Raw genomic sequence first — 15254 nt, 5'->3', positions numbered from 1 at the left:
TCTTCGAACGTCACCAAGACATTGACACTGACAGAAAAGTGACACATTTCAGCTGGAAATATTGCCAAAGGCCGCACGGATCAAACGGGACGAGAGAGTGACGAACGAGTGTTGCGACATTTCTAACAGTGAAGGGCAGCCGTGAGAACGAAATGAGGGATTTGGTTCGGTGATGTTGCTCCCGGGAGCGCGCTGGCTGCGCTGGCGCTGCGGCGCGGAGGCGCGCGCGGCGCTGGCCGTGGGCGCGCTGTGCGCTGCGTGGTTCTCGTGCTCGGCGCTGGGCAACATCGTGGGCAAGCTGCTGCTGACGGACTTCCCGCGGCCGCTGACGGTGGCCATGGCGCAGCTGGCATGCACGGCTCTATGCTCCGCGCCGATAGTACTGCGCGAGCGCGCGCCGCCCGTGCGCCCGCTGCTGCGCGCGCTACTGCCGCTGGCGCTGGCCAAGTTCCTGACGACGCTGTGCTCGCAGGTCTCCATATGGAAGGTGCCGGTTTCCTACGCGCATACAGGTGACTAAACATATTTACAAATATTTTGTATAACAATGGAAAACAACAGAAATACCATTTTCAAGGGTTGATGGAAATAGTTGCATCTTGTCTCTTAAAATATAGCCCAAACTTCCCGTAGCAGTAGTTTAATAGGCTAATTTACTTCATGCTTTTATTCACACTTGACCAATCGAAGTAACTGTGACAAATGTAATCAATGTTACAGTTGTAAATAATACACGCAAGCATTTGTTAAATGAGGGTAGGGGGAGGGGTATACATTTAGTTACACATTTTATTTGTATTTTTCTTATTTACTCATAATGCATGTTAATTATAAGATGTAATAATGTTTTGAAAAGATGTGTCCTGCCGAGTTTGTTGCCGGTCCCATATTGGGATACCCTCCTCCTATTGAGGGGGGATTTAAATCTTCTCGAGGCAGAGGTGTAGGGTTGGAGCCAGCCGGTGTAGCTTTATTTGACGTTCATAAGTGCATTGTAATATGCCTACTTGAATAAACTATGTTTTATCTTTTATCTTTATTCTCTAGCCCCCCTCCCCCCCTGTTCCCTCCTGGCGATTTTTATTTATTTACACTTTTTGGATTTTTTAGTACAAGTTTGAGTACAATATTGATGACTGTTATATTTTGCTCTTATATCTCATAAGTACCAGGGTACCAGAAACACCTACATGATATTTTTCACTTCTCATGCTCAAAAAGTGCACCTTTATGTCGTGCGTGGACGACATAAAATCGCATTTTATGCTCTAGAGCATAAAGTAAAATCATCTATTACGACCCTTATTGACTTGGCAATAAAGTCCAAATTCTGCCATACAAACTGCCAGCCCTGCCGGCGCGCCCCCGACCGGCGCTCTCCCGATCGGCGTGCCCCGCGCCTCCGACCGGCCCAAAAACAATTTTCTTTAGTCTTGAATAAATACGTTAAAATAAACCTAAAATATTTGATTTTTTGTATACCTATTTTCCTCGCAATCGAAGTGAAAAGCAGAGTGTACAACAAGGGCATAAATGTCCATTCTTACCCTCGTCTACTATTTTCGTCTTCGCATCACTCAGACCAAAAAATTGCCTCGGGTAAAAATGGGTCACTTTATGCCCTTGTTGTACAATCTACTATTATCTCATGTTTCAGTAAAAGCGACGACGCCGCTCTGGACAGCGGGCCTAGCGTGGCTTCTCTTCGGCGAGCGGCAGCCGCGCGGCGTCGCAACGTCGCTTGTACTTATCGCCGCCGGCGTCGGTCTCGCATCCGCCACTGAGATGCACTTTGATGCAGCTGGCTTGTTCTCAGCCCTCGCCGCTGCCGCGCTACTCTCACTACAACATTTATACTCAAAAAGGTTGCTAGCAAGAGCCGGTTGGTCACCACTTAGAGTCTTAGCAGCTTTAAGCGCGCTAGCGATGGTCATGTTCTTCCCTGTTTGGGCATGGAGTGATGGAACTGCGTTACTAACGCAACCTCTTTCGCCTCGCACGGCGGGTTTATTACTATTAGACGGGATACTTGCGTGGTTGCAAGCGGCAGCCGCCTTTAGCGTATTAGCACGTGTAACTCCATTAACATACGCTGTATTATCGTGTGGAAAGCGAGTCCTAGTTGTAGGTGCTTCATTGATTTTGTTACGGAATCCAGCGCCGCCTTTAAACATAGCTGGCATGGCGTTGGCGGCGTTAGCTGTGTTACAATATAATCGTGCAAAATTAAACGCGCGGGCGGATGGAGGTAGGCCGCTTTTGCCAGTATGATGAACATAGCTAATTGTTTTAGTTTAATTTTCGTTTTAAGCTTGCGTGGATGGATATAATGGTAGTTGGGCTGTACTTGCGTAAATATGGGTTTAAACTTACCGGTAATGGCTATAAATCAGTGGTTTGTTTTTATTGTTAAATTGCGTTATATCATCGTTCCTCTTGAGTGACGCAGCGACTTAACACAATAACAAATTACGAGATGAGTTTAGTTAACAATTTACGTAATGGCAATTAAGTTTCGTAATTTCGTATACCTTCTGCCGAAGGCTAAGCTAAGGAGCTTCACCTGGTTTATGACTAAAGAGTGGCAGAGCGCAGATAAATTCAAATAAAATTAGCTATACTGTAAGTCCTACCATCAATAAGAACATGCCCAACATATTAGAAAATATTACTCTTGTCATATTGAAATCTCTAAATGAAACATTTTAAGACGAAAGGTGACGATGTCATGTTACCGTTTCTAGGCTTCTGCATGCAAACGTAGGACAGTCCCCATTTTCCTCTCTGGATAATCTGGATATATGTAACTTTATTACAACGGCATAAGGGCCACAAATGAAGCGCTCGAATGCCGGAACGTGGATCCGCGTACAGTCGCCATCAGATATATCGGAGCGGCCGAGGTGCTCACAAATATCTCAACACGCCTCTATTGTCAAGGTGTTAGAGTGCGTGTTCAGATATCTTGGAGCACCTCGGCCGCTCCGATATTTCTGATGGCGACTGTACGAGGAAACGAGAGGTTTATAAGAATTTTCAAGTTTTGCTATAGTGTGCAATTTGTAAATAACAAAAATGTAGCTAGAAGCTTTTAGGATGTTAATATTTGTTCTATTAGTCCATATTTAAAATAATAATTGCTCTTATATTTTTTTAATCACATAGCACTCAGTGTTTGTTATTGTTTTAAATATTGATTTGATTACTATCCCTTAGGGATTGATTAAATATTATTTGTGGACATATGTATCATAAAATATAATTAATTATTTAGTTAAATCTCCTGCCCTTTACGTATTGTGAACTTATGTACAGTATTTTAAACCCGCATCACATAATAATAAGGTTTTAGTTACACAGTCTCTATTACTTTTGTGTTTATATCAATATTTTTATACAATCAGACGTGTAAGAGTGGTTGCTCATGCTTGGAACTATGATATTCTTGTAATATAAACAGAGTCCGTAAATTTTGTGGTAATTTTGGTGCAGCGTAGTTGTATTACCTTAAATTAATTGCTACAAAATCTTATGTCTGTACGCTTACCGCGACCATATCTCGCCCGCGAGATTGACTAGATACTCGTCCTTCTTATTTTTAGATAAACATGGGTAGTCTGTCTCGCGAGTGAGATACTGTGGCGCTCCTATGTGAAGCCTACTTCTTATAAGTCTTATAACAAGGGTGCAGTACAGCAGTAGGTATTCTTTTCCTATATGTAGACCGAACCAAGGTCCCGCTCTGATACACTCGTTTTGTTTTTATTATTTAGCAGACTAGCTGAGGGTAAAGATAGATATATCTCCTAAAGCCCAGCCATACAAATGAAATTCCCAAAATTTGCCACTGAAATTTGAATTTTGTGCAGGTAATAGAGTTGATTTTTATTATTTACAAAAAATTTACGAAACAAATAAAAGAAATACAACTCTGCGCCAATTGAATATGGATTAAATTTCATCGAACTGAAAAAGTACTGTAGGTAGGACCATGGGCATTAGGAGGATATAAAACATTTTTAAACTACGCGTCACTCTACAGGCGTACACCTCTATAGTTCGTTTTTTTTAGCATTAGAAAGAACTTGAAAGAAGGCAAGCAATCTTTACATGTCTTTTAATTGAAAAACACTTTTTATAAACCAATAACTATTACTTATGAAAGCAGAAGAATATAAATTATCGTATTAGATTCATAATTGTTACATATTTGCCTTAACTTATATTTAAAATGTGTTTTTCAATAAAAAGACACATCAAGGTTGTTTACCTTTTTTCTAATGCTAAAAATAACGAACTATGCATGTATATAGGTCTACGGTTTTTTCTTTTTCTGATTTATAGCTACTGTTTTTAACAACAAATGGTAAAATTCTTGAGATTTTTTTGTAACCCTAATGGTCTGTATAATGATTATGTATCGTGGTTTATTCTCAATAATAGGATATTAATTGTGAATTAAGTCATTGTACCTGCAATTAGCAGAAACTATTTTGTTGAAATAAAATATATATATATTTTGTTTATGTTCTGCTTGAATCATTGTTGTTGACACCTACTAAGACCCCATATGAACATGTACTTACAATCATTTTCTGAAGTACTCCATACATACATACCACACGAGAAATTAATTAACAGTATTAAATATAGAACTTCAAAGAGATTATTAATTATAGAAATTTAATTTTGTTTATTGGGAATTCAATACATGTTGGTAATTATTTATTGTTAAATAAATTATTTGATTTAATTTTGGAAGGTATGATTAAACGTCAGGATTTAATCACAAATATTTTGATTAAATCACTGATTTTAATCATGAGTGCCCAAAATAAATATTTAAGGCATTACTTTTCCAAAGCCTCTTATAACCTTTAATCAATAAACTTTGATAAATTGACTATGGTTTGACTGAAAATAAAAAACAAAGATTTAATAAGTATTTATTTATTATCTTTAATAGGTATCCATTAAACATTGCATATGGTATCAGATTATTACAGACAGAGTATAATTGTTTAGTTCCTAATACACTACAATATAATACATCCTGAATATTATAAGGAGGTATTAAATATTTCATAATAATATCAACCTAGCTACAGTGCCAAAATGGCTAAAATCACATGAATTTTGAATAAAGGCTCAGTTTTTTTTATAATTTAATATAATGTTAGATGATTGCCTATGGCTATTATGATACTTAAATTAAATTTAAACAGGAAAGTTTGGAAACTAAACATCTCCAAACTTTTTGACCAGAGGGCTACACTGGACCACTAGACTGCATCTTCTTTTCACAAACTAGATTGTATGGAAAATATATAGTAGTAGTTTGGAGATCGCTTATTTGGTTTGGAGATTTGGAGTCAGCGATTCAGCTAGCTAAGAGTCAATTAATTAATATTTATTTACAGCAGTCAAAATGGATAAATGTAATTTCACAATTAGTTTGTAATATTAACAATATCTTCCACCATAGACCACAGACCAATAAATGCTCTCCTAATATAGAGACACCAATTTCATCCCACAGTCCCACTTCTCTCCCCAAAACAGTGCAGTTAGCACTCAACTTATTTACCACGTCTTCAAGGCTCCTTGAAGAAATCTGGGCGACTCTTTATCTCCTTAACCAATCCGCGTGCAATAAGCGGCGCTGAAAAACGGTCGAAGGGGAGTGATGCAGCCACCCAAACTGGACGCTGTAAGGCGAGTGCTAGACGCCGTGCTAGGCCGGCAGCGCCGTCGCCAGCTTTCTCGTCGCTCAGCGAGGTTGCCAGCGCGCCCCGTTCAGAAACCGGCAGACCTAACGCCAGCTCTCCCAGCTCCGGGCTAGTGCCACCGAGCCACAGCAGCATGGAGCCCTTCATGCGCAGCGCGGCCACGCGGCACACCAGCTCGCCGCTCCACACCTCGAACTCGTGAACGGCCCAGGTGCTCCGCCGATACACCACGCGCCGCTTCGACGTTGTCACGAGGGGACCAGACTCTGGCACCATTTTGATCGGTTTTTATTTTGAAACAACTTGTCGGGAGAAGAAGTATTGATCTGATTTTGGACGTAAATGACAACCAAATCGCAAAATACATATACTATGCTTTATAATTTCATTGCACTTTCGCACATGACATATGACATTTGCATGCATCGCAATGACAGTTGACATTGACAATCAATCAGCTGACAGAAGTCGTAGTTTTCAAAGATAGTTATCAATTGTCCGGCTTTTAATAAAAAAAAACTATATATAAGTTCTCAACTTCTCATATTATACAGTATAAGAATTTGTTTAATATTTTCATCTTATTTTCCAAAAAGAAGCTTGTAGTAGTATAAATAATATAGTTGGTCAAACCAATTTGTCAGTCAGTAAGAACCAGGAAAACTATACCCATCCTTTTCTTTTGGGTGCTAGTACTAGTGTAAGACAAAGATAGTACGATACTCTCTGACTATGATTGAAATGAGACAGTCCTTTGACAACATAGAAAGTAGGATCCTATAGAAGTGGTATACGCGTGCTTCCGTGAGGGACAAAACATAGGCAATGCGACACTATGATTGGTCGAATTTATTTGTTGCCCACCATAACCCATACTAATTTAAGGTGGGGAATAAAAAAAAATGTGAGACTGTGACAAGGACAAACAATAATAGCGCTTTTGCTGCTACTCCTACTGAAAGATACATAAGACTATCCCGTTCGCTCATTTCCCCCCACCCATCATGCCTTATCCAGTTAAAATACTAGATTCATGTTTGACAAACTATAATGGCTCCTCTACACAATGCGCCAACGTCGGCCAATCCAAAGGACGCAGCTATGCGGTAGAATGAGATAGCAATATCACTTGCTCCCTCTAACGCATAAATGCGTCCCTTGGATTGGCCGACGTTGGCCCATCGTGTAGAGGAGCCATAATAGTGGTAACACACTCTCGCACCGCACCAAGGTCATTGTGCGACGCACCCATACTTAAGCCCCCCATTCACACTCCTACGACTACGAGACTGTGACAAGGACAAACAATAATAGCGCTTTCGTTGCTACTCCTACTGAAAGATATAGATGGTCAAGTAAATCTTGTCAGTAGAAAAAGGCGCGAAATTCAAATTTTATATGGGACGATATCCTTTCGCGCCTACATTTTTCAAATTTGCCGCCTTTTTCTACTGACAAGATCTGCTTGACCCAGTACATAAGACTATCCCGTTCTGTCAGTTATCCCCCTCATGCCGGGTGCGTATCATAATGAATACGAACTTTTGGTATAATTTCAGTTTACAAACGTTCAAAACGTATACTAATCTTATGTATAATGCACTAAATCTATATTTTCAATAAGTATAACATAAAAATAATATAACACACAATATATATACCGCTGTTTGGTATAACCATTACAAATAAACTAATTACATTTAATATAACATTCATTATGCATATAAATTAAAATAATGAATAACATCTCATATCATCATCTGAACAAAAACATCAGTAAAATTATTTGGATAGCTCAGTATTTCATAGGTCATCGAAACTAATTACTGTCAGAAAAGTAGGTTAGGTTAGAACTGTGACTCCCCAGAAAATCAACTGCTACCAGAAAAGTACGTTAGGTTAGGTTAGAACTGTGAATCCCCAGAAAAAGAAACTGCTACCAGAAAACTAGGTTAGGTTAGGTTAGAACTGTGACCCCTCAGAGAAAGAAACTGCTACCAGAAAAGTAGGTTAGGTTAGGTTAGAACTGTGACTCCCCAGAAAAAGAAACTGCTACCAGAAAAGTAGGTTAGGTTAGAACTGTGCCCCCTCAGAGAAAGAACCTGCTACCAGAAAAGTAGGTTAGGTTAGAACTGTGACCCCTCAGAGAAAGAACCTGCTACCAGAAAAGTAGGTTAGGTTAGGTTAGAACTGTGACCCCTCAGAGAAAGAAACTGCTACCAGAAAAGTAGGTTAGGTTAGGTTAGAACTGTGACCCCTCAGAGAAAGAAACTGCTACCAGAAAAGTAGGTTAGGTTAGGTTAGAACTGTGACCCCTCAGAGAAAAAAACTGCTTCCAGAAAAGTATTAGGTTAGGTTAGAACTGTTACCCCCCAGAAAAATAAAAGGTTAGGTTAGGTTAGTTTATTGCGTGGTATTTGTTTTGTATATTATATTATTTCAACGTTATACCTTTTTATACTTATCATAAACGATATTATATGTAAAGTTCATTATACATTAAAAAAATATAGAATTCATTGTTATACGTATCGCACGTTATACTTATTGCACGTTATGCCATTCAAAATTATACTAATTGAATTTATATATTCTGAGCAATATATTATAGGTTTGTATACGTTCTATTACTTACCCCCATGAAGTTATATTGTTTAAACTGGAGCGAGTTGTCAGTTTTTTTGCCATACTAATTTGAACCTTATCACCGAGACAGAATGTTGTTCGTACCAGACTAGAGAAAACGGTCCACATGAGATAGAAAAACCTGAGCCCTGTGTCTCACTCGCACATGTTGCCAGTGTTAAAAAGATACCATTGTGATAGAAATTATATCAATATACTACTGAAATTCATTACCTTCTTATACTATTTTAGTGCTATATTCTAATTACAGTTCTGATATCTTTTAAGTAATTTGTTAATTATTATGATGTTAATATTATTAACTGATTAAGCCAAGCATGTGCGCAACAAAAAAAACAGTAAATTGAATATGGTAGAAATTGTAGTAACTTTGAATATTAATTGGTATCCCCAACTTGATGACGATTAGGGTCACCATGATGTCGGTACGATTTGGATCGGTCTTACAAAATTGTTATTTCCTACTTAATGTATACAAAAGCGGCAAATTTGAAAATGTTGTTTCAATTACAGATCTACGATGACGCTAACGCTTAAAGAATAGCTAAAGTATGCAAAAGGGAAGTCATCACGTATATGAACACACCATGAGTATGATATTGATAGTGATAGGTATTTTGTTAAATTATGAATTATGAAGAGCATAAATAGTGTAGAATGCCGGTTTACACAGTTAAATGTAAGTTTTTATTTCGTCGTGTGCTAATATTTTATCATTTTAGTCAATAATCAAGATAATTTCGTGTAAAAACATAAATTGTTACGCTACGCTAGGGCTTCACAAAATGACTAGTATCGATAACCAGTGGGCATAGTAATAATATAAATTTATTTGCGTTGCAAGTGTTGAAAGTAGGAATTAAATTCGCAACGAGTGGTGATAAATTAAAACACGACCGAAGGCAGCGTTTTTAATCGATACGATTTGCGAATTACCAAGTACAACTACAACGTTTTACCCGACCCTGGATATTTGTCTCGCTCTCTCTTATAGCTGTCTTTGATAGAAATAGAAAATATTTATTTGGCGTACAAAAACATACCTACATTACGGTAAGTACACCATAAAGTTAACAATACAGTAAACATACACCAAATAGGATGCCGCTCAGCATAAGCAGTGTCTGTAAGACACTACGCTGGTTTTCACCCAATACGTACGATGGACGTACGGCGGACCACCTTCCTCACAATAAACCACGATCGCATTGATCGCGATCCAATACGCCCATCCCATCTGTAACAGCTTTTATAACGACTAAAAGCTTTATAACGACTAAATTAAGTAAGGTTGTGTGAAGCGTTTTACAGAAGAGAAAAAAACTATATCCATCTCTTTTCTGGGGCAATTATACTAGCATAGGGTAAATACAGTATGATTCTCTCTGATTATGCACGAATGAGAAAAGATCCTGGCCAAACTATACATTCTATCTTATGCTAATATCCCACATTCATATGACTTATGGTCACCCTAATTAGAAAGAGATGGAGGGCTCAGGTTTGACCTCTCATGTGGACACACTTTTTGGCCAGTGTACACTATCCAGTTTACTCTCTACGCCCGTGCTTACCCCTCATGCCAGATCCAGTTTTAATACTAAATTCATGAAGAGAACAGACAACGTTGGGGCCCAAAGAGAATATAATCACTACGTTTTAAGAGACGGGACTTCCATACTAGCGATTTGATTAGTCTGTGTGTATGTTTGGTTATCCAATCATTACCAACATGTATGACAAACAACTGTCAAAGAGCAATAGTACCAACATAACAGACTTAAATAGTGTAGTATGCTACACGCTTGCGTATTTTATCGATATCGATAAATTGAGAAGGGTTGAAACATGAAAAAGAAGAAAAGAAAATATTTATTAGTAACATCGTTACAAGTCGGTTTGTAAATTTGCATTTAAAGCATTATATCAAGCTAACATATCATTATTAGTGTATAAATAGCATCAACATTAATGTAGATACTACATTTTGTACATAATAATATATTCCATACATTTATTTATTATTTACTAATTCGTTTACATCATAAAATTGCGCCTGCAGGAGCCATTTTTTAAGTTTATTTTTAAATACATGTGAGGAAGGTGCATCCCTGATACTGACCGGTAGCTTACTGTATATTAGAGGGCCGAGGACGTAGACTGACCGTTTTGATTTCGCGAGCTTGTGGGGCACGGAGGCAAGGCCTGTTCACTTCCTAAGAAAGTTATGTCCCCAAATAATTGCGCATGTATGCGCCTGAAGCTTCTATGTGTGCTTTGGCCTCCTAGAAAAACTTGCCAGTAATCAAAATAAAAACATTTTTATACAGCAACATTGCTCCCAACTGAGATTTAAATTTTCACGATTTTTTTACATTATTAATCATAAAACGGGACTTAAAACACTTAAAAATTAACTACACGCGATTAAGTTTTATAATGAATATTTGCTTCCAACTGTCTTTATCAATGTTCATAAAATATATGGAGGGTAGGTACGTCTACCCACCATAATAATAAAATATATTTGTCAATGACTCTGTCCAACTGCTGTGGTTAAAGTTCATAACGAAAATTTTATTTATTAAATCTTTAAATAATAAGTATAACGTAGCGGTACTACCACTTAAGACTCTGTAAGTCTGTACCTACATGGATTACAGCGATGCACATAGAAAATGTGCTAAATGCGGAGCAACGGCTGTTGAAGATACATATTTGAGTGAAATTCATAGCTTTAGTGGGTTCAGAAGGAACCGCATCATAACATAACGCATCTGGAAAGCGTATTAATTAACCGTGAAGAAATGTATGAATACAAGTTGGAAATCTGTGTAAAATGCCGTGTGTAAAGTGTAGTGTATCTGTGTGTGTAAAGTGTAATAGGTAGGCATGCCTAAAGTTTTCAGTATATTATACTGAAAACTTTGTGAATGCGCTTTATTAACGTCTATTTTTTTATTAAGTTGTCAGGGTTTAATTTTCAGTGTATATTTCTATATGTAAAACATTTTTTAATAAATAAAATAATACAATGTTATAAACATAAATATGCCTTTTATTTAAATCAATTGATAATACCACAAACAAGGGGTAACATTTGCATCTTTCATATATTTCGTGATATGAAGATAACAAATATGTTTATCAACAGAATTACTACCTATGCCTACCAATACCCGCCAGGCTAAACCGGTTGTCAACTTTAGTTCCATTGGTACACAACGACGGCGCCACTAGTATAAACGTATAAACGGTTGGGGACATTTTTTTGTATGGAGTTACCGTTCTTCTCCGAGTGAGTATTATATTCTTTGCACGGAGGCAAGCTGTCCCGCGTTTTTATTGCTACGCAGACTATATTTTGTATTAGCTGATTTAGTTGCAAACTCTTTGCTATTATTGTGCGCAAATATTGCCACATTTTGGATTAATAAAGATGGAAGTGTCAGTATGCTAAATTGTCGAAAGTACTCGCGAACAGAGACATCGTCAGGGACCCCTGCTATTGCCCGAACAGCTCGCTTCTGGAGTACAAATACTCTATGCCAGTCTGCTGCTGTAGCCCAAAGTTCGGTACCGTACGTGATATACGCGTGTACTGTGGCAAAGTAGCAGCTCCTGACGACATCTCTGGTCGCAGTACTAGCGAGGCGCTTCAGCGCGTAGCACGCGCTCCCCAGCTTGGCGCACAGCTGGTCGATATGCGCGTCCCACCGTAGCCCGCTGTCTATCGTGAAACCCAAAAGTTTTGTGTCGGTTACCTGCTGGACAGCGTCGTCACCGGCGCACACCGTCGATGGTTGGATCACGTGACCGTTAAGCCTAAATTTCATCCAAAAAGTCTTGCTTTTGTTGAGGGCCAACCCGTTCGCGTTAAACCATTGGCTCAGTTGGTGAAGGGTACTGTTGACGTTTGTCTCCAATTGTTCGTGGGATGCGCCTGTGACGACAGCTGTCACGTCATCAGCATACATGTAAATGTTGGGGCCCTTTATGACCATGAGCCCCTGTCAACAAATTTCGTACTCGAAATCAGGTTAGAATCGAGTCCATATTTAAATCGTATGTTATATATAGTGTTCTTTGAGTGGATTAATACATGGTTGGACTTAAGGTAGCTAACACACTATCGCACCGCACCAAGGTCATTGAGCGACGCACCCATAAGTAAGAGGGAGAAAGAGATATCGCTTTCTTCCTCTTACTTATGGGTGCGTCCCTCAATGACCTTGGTGCGGTGCGATAGTGTGTTAGCTACTTAAATGTGAACACGATATTTATTTGTTAAAATAAAAATATGTAAAATGATTTTTTTTAATAATTTAATATAATTAATTTAAAATACATCCCGAAGGTTCGACGGTCCACAGGTAACAGAGGAAAATGTGTGTTCACCTGATTGAATGTTTTTTTCTATGTATTATATTCTTGTATAATAAAATTAAGTCTTCCTTTACAACTTATTTGACCCAATGCCTGCATCTGAAAACATTTAATGATTAAAACAGACACACATACATTTTCTTATATTTTAAGTTAAAATCTTAAATAATAAGGAATATTACGCAAAACTCTGTGTAGCCGTAGCGCCACTACCACTATCTGTCACAGTCTGGGGGTCTACCACGAAACAAGAAAATCGAAATTTCGTTATATGCATCTTCTCGGGGTTCATAAGATAGTACTAAGATCTTAACAATTGCTTTATCCTGATCAACCTCTTTATCACTCTTGCATATTCGAGCGATAAAGAGGCAGATAACTAAATTTCGATTTTCGCGTTTACCGGTAGGCCCTGGTTAAAAGGGTATCCAAACGGGACTGACGGAATCAGTCGATTTGTTCAGGAAAATAATTGGTCAATCTCATCTAGCGTCCACACGTACACAAATTAAATCACCAATTTGCATTCTACTATGATAATTGGCATTTTTGTGTCCGCACCTGCTGATGTGATCGAGGAATCAAATTGGTATTTGCGTCCGCACGGCCCGAAGTTCGATAGAAGAATTTCATCAAACTGGCGAAAAATTGTCTCGTCTGGATACAACTTTACAAACCGCCTTGATGCATCAATGTCATAATTTATTGTCTGTAAAAACTTGTCAAAAAACAGTTTAAGGCAGAGTATTAAGTTAGTCTATGAATTTACTAGAGTCGGTAGTGCTGCACTCTGGCGGCAGAACATTGCAGTAATATCCCCTATTACTAGATTCCAAAAATATATAATATAATGTCCATTCCATTAATGCACAGATGCAGTGGCGTAGCTAGGGGGGGGCGGCGGGGGCGGCCCGCCCCGGGTGTCACCCATTTGGGGGGTGACACCCGACCGTGAACATCAGTAGTGCCATCTATAAAAAATCGTAAAACTGTGGCAGGTTGCACAACCGCCATTAAGGAAATAATATACAACATGCCCACGAGGAACCCGAGAGATTTTGACAGAATATTCCTGATCATATTTAAAGACTAAAATGTCCTATAAACTGTTTTGGAATTCGCCTAGTTTCATAGTCCAGTAGCACCAGCATAGCAATGTACAAATTGCAGAACATTCCCAAAAAGCGGAAACGTTCTCGAGAATGTTCTCAGAACATGGAAATTATTGTTCCGCCATCTTGGATTTTTTCCAAAAAAACTTTTTTTTGACATAGGAATCTAGAGGCCTCTATCTCCCGCCATGCCAAATCTCAGCGCGCTCGCACCAACTTGAAAAAAATTCAAAAAAAGTCGGCCATTTTTTTTGAATGCAGTTTGTTTTGTCTCGGGGCCCTCTATGACATTTGGTCGAGCACCCCCCACCTATCACGCACCGTTTAAAAGTTGCCATACAAAATAAAAGTGGCCAGTTTCCCGCAATTGTAGCATTTTTCCAAAAAAACAATTTTTGATAGGTATTTAGGGGATCCCGAGATTCCGTGGCCAAAATTTCAGCGCGCTAGTGCAAACTTGAAAAAATTAAAAAAAAAAGTCGGCCATATTGAAAAAAAACATGGCGGCGTCAATATGACATTTGGTCGAGCACCCCCCACCTAGGTCTGACCGTTTGGCCGGCCCGTCATACATTTTTCTGACCGGAAGCGGTAGACCAAAAGTCGGAATTTTCTGGGGGTAAGGATACTACACCTAAACTATCGTGAATATTCATGGTATAAACTACGATAAATAAATAAATTCTCGTTCTCGAGAACATTCTCAGAAGTTACCGAGAAATTCTCATGTGGAAAGTTTCGCAACTTTGGAAAGTTTTTTTTTAATTATGTGATTATTTCTGTAATTGACAAAAAAAAGTTAAAATTATTTTTGGGTTACAGTTTTACAAATTATAGCATTTACATTTTATGTACAAAAAATCGAAAAACGAGAAATTCTCATGTGGAAAGTTTCGCAAATTTGGAAAGTTTTTTTTTTAATTGTGATTATTTCTGTAATTGACAAAAAAAAGTTAAAATTATTTTTGGGTGTCAGTTTTACAAATTATAGCATTTACATTTTATGTACAAAAAAATCGAAAACAATTTTATTTTGGCGAAATTGACGTAAACTCTTTTAGTATTTTTTCCTTATTTTGGCCTCAGAAATGCATGGTTAAAATCTCTCGGGGTTCCTGGTATGTAACAATAATATGTTGGTGCCTCGTAGGTTTTTTTATTCAGAAAGTTTTTTTTAATTATGTGGTTATTTCTGTAATTGAGAAGCTATGTCACTATTTCTAATTGGGTGACTCTGGACTATTTGAAATTCATTGTGAAATGGGATTTTACAGAATCTCTTTGAAATCGCGCACTTGGCAAAAAAAGTTTTATATTTTTTTTTAACGTAAATTATTTGTATATCTTTCACGGGACAATGATGACTCGGACCTTTGGGAGG

The 15254-nt window shown here is 38.2% G+C and overlaps 2 protein-coding genes across 2 annotated transcripts; one reads left to right on the top strand and one right to left on the bottom strand.

Moving 5' to 3' along the window:
• The first annotated feature begins 40 nt into the window (after positions 1 to 40).
• Positions 41 to 4521, top strand: LOC134793788 (solute carrier family 35 member E1 homolog). The gene is made up of 2 exons (XM_063765461.1): positions 41 to 512; positions 1658 to 4521. Exons 1-2 carry the CDS (start codon positions 173 to 175, stop codon positions 2269 to 2271), a joined length of 954 nt encoding a protein of 317 aa, XP_063621531.1. The 5' UTR covers positions 41 to 172; the 3' UTR covers positions 2272 to 4521.
• Positions 4522 to 5016: 495 nt separating this feature from the next.
• LOC134794038 (uncharacterized) lies at positions 5017 to 6130 on the bottom strand. Its single transcript, XM_063765743.1, has one exon. The coding sequence runs from the start codon at positions 6003 to 6005 to the stop codon at positions 5595 to 5597; it is 411 nt and encodes a 136-aa protein (XP_063621813.1). The 5' UTR covers positions 6006 to 6130; the 3' UTR covers positions 5017 to 5594.
• Positions 6131 to 15254: the final 9124 nt, after the last annotated feature.

The sequence above is a fragment of the Cydia splendana genome, chromosome 9 (assembly GCF_910591565.1).
Source record: "Cydia splendana chromosome 9, ilCydSple1.2, whole genome shotgun sequence".
NCBI classification, from domain to species: Eukaryota; Metazoa; Arthropoda; class Insecta; order Lepidoptera; family Tortricidae; genus Cydia; species Cydia splendana.
Note: the sequence above shows the minus strand (reverse complement) of the source record. Positions and strands in the feature narration are given on the sequence as shown.

Bases quoted from the DNA above. Each gene is read 5' to 3' on its own strand.
- LOC134794038 (XM_063765743.1), bottom strand. From the start codon at position 6,005: ATGGTGCCAGAGTCTGGTCCCCTCGTGACAACGTCGAAGCGGCGCGTG.
- LOC134793788 (XM_063765461.1), top strand. From the start codon at position 173: ATGTTGCTCCCGGGAGCGCGCTGGCTGCGCTGGCGCTGCGGCGCGGAG. The intron at 513-1,657 runs GTGACTAAACAT...CTCATGTTTCAG, and splicing joins GGTTTCCTACGCGCATACAG to TAAAAGCGACGACGCCGCTC.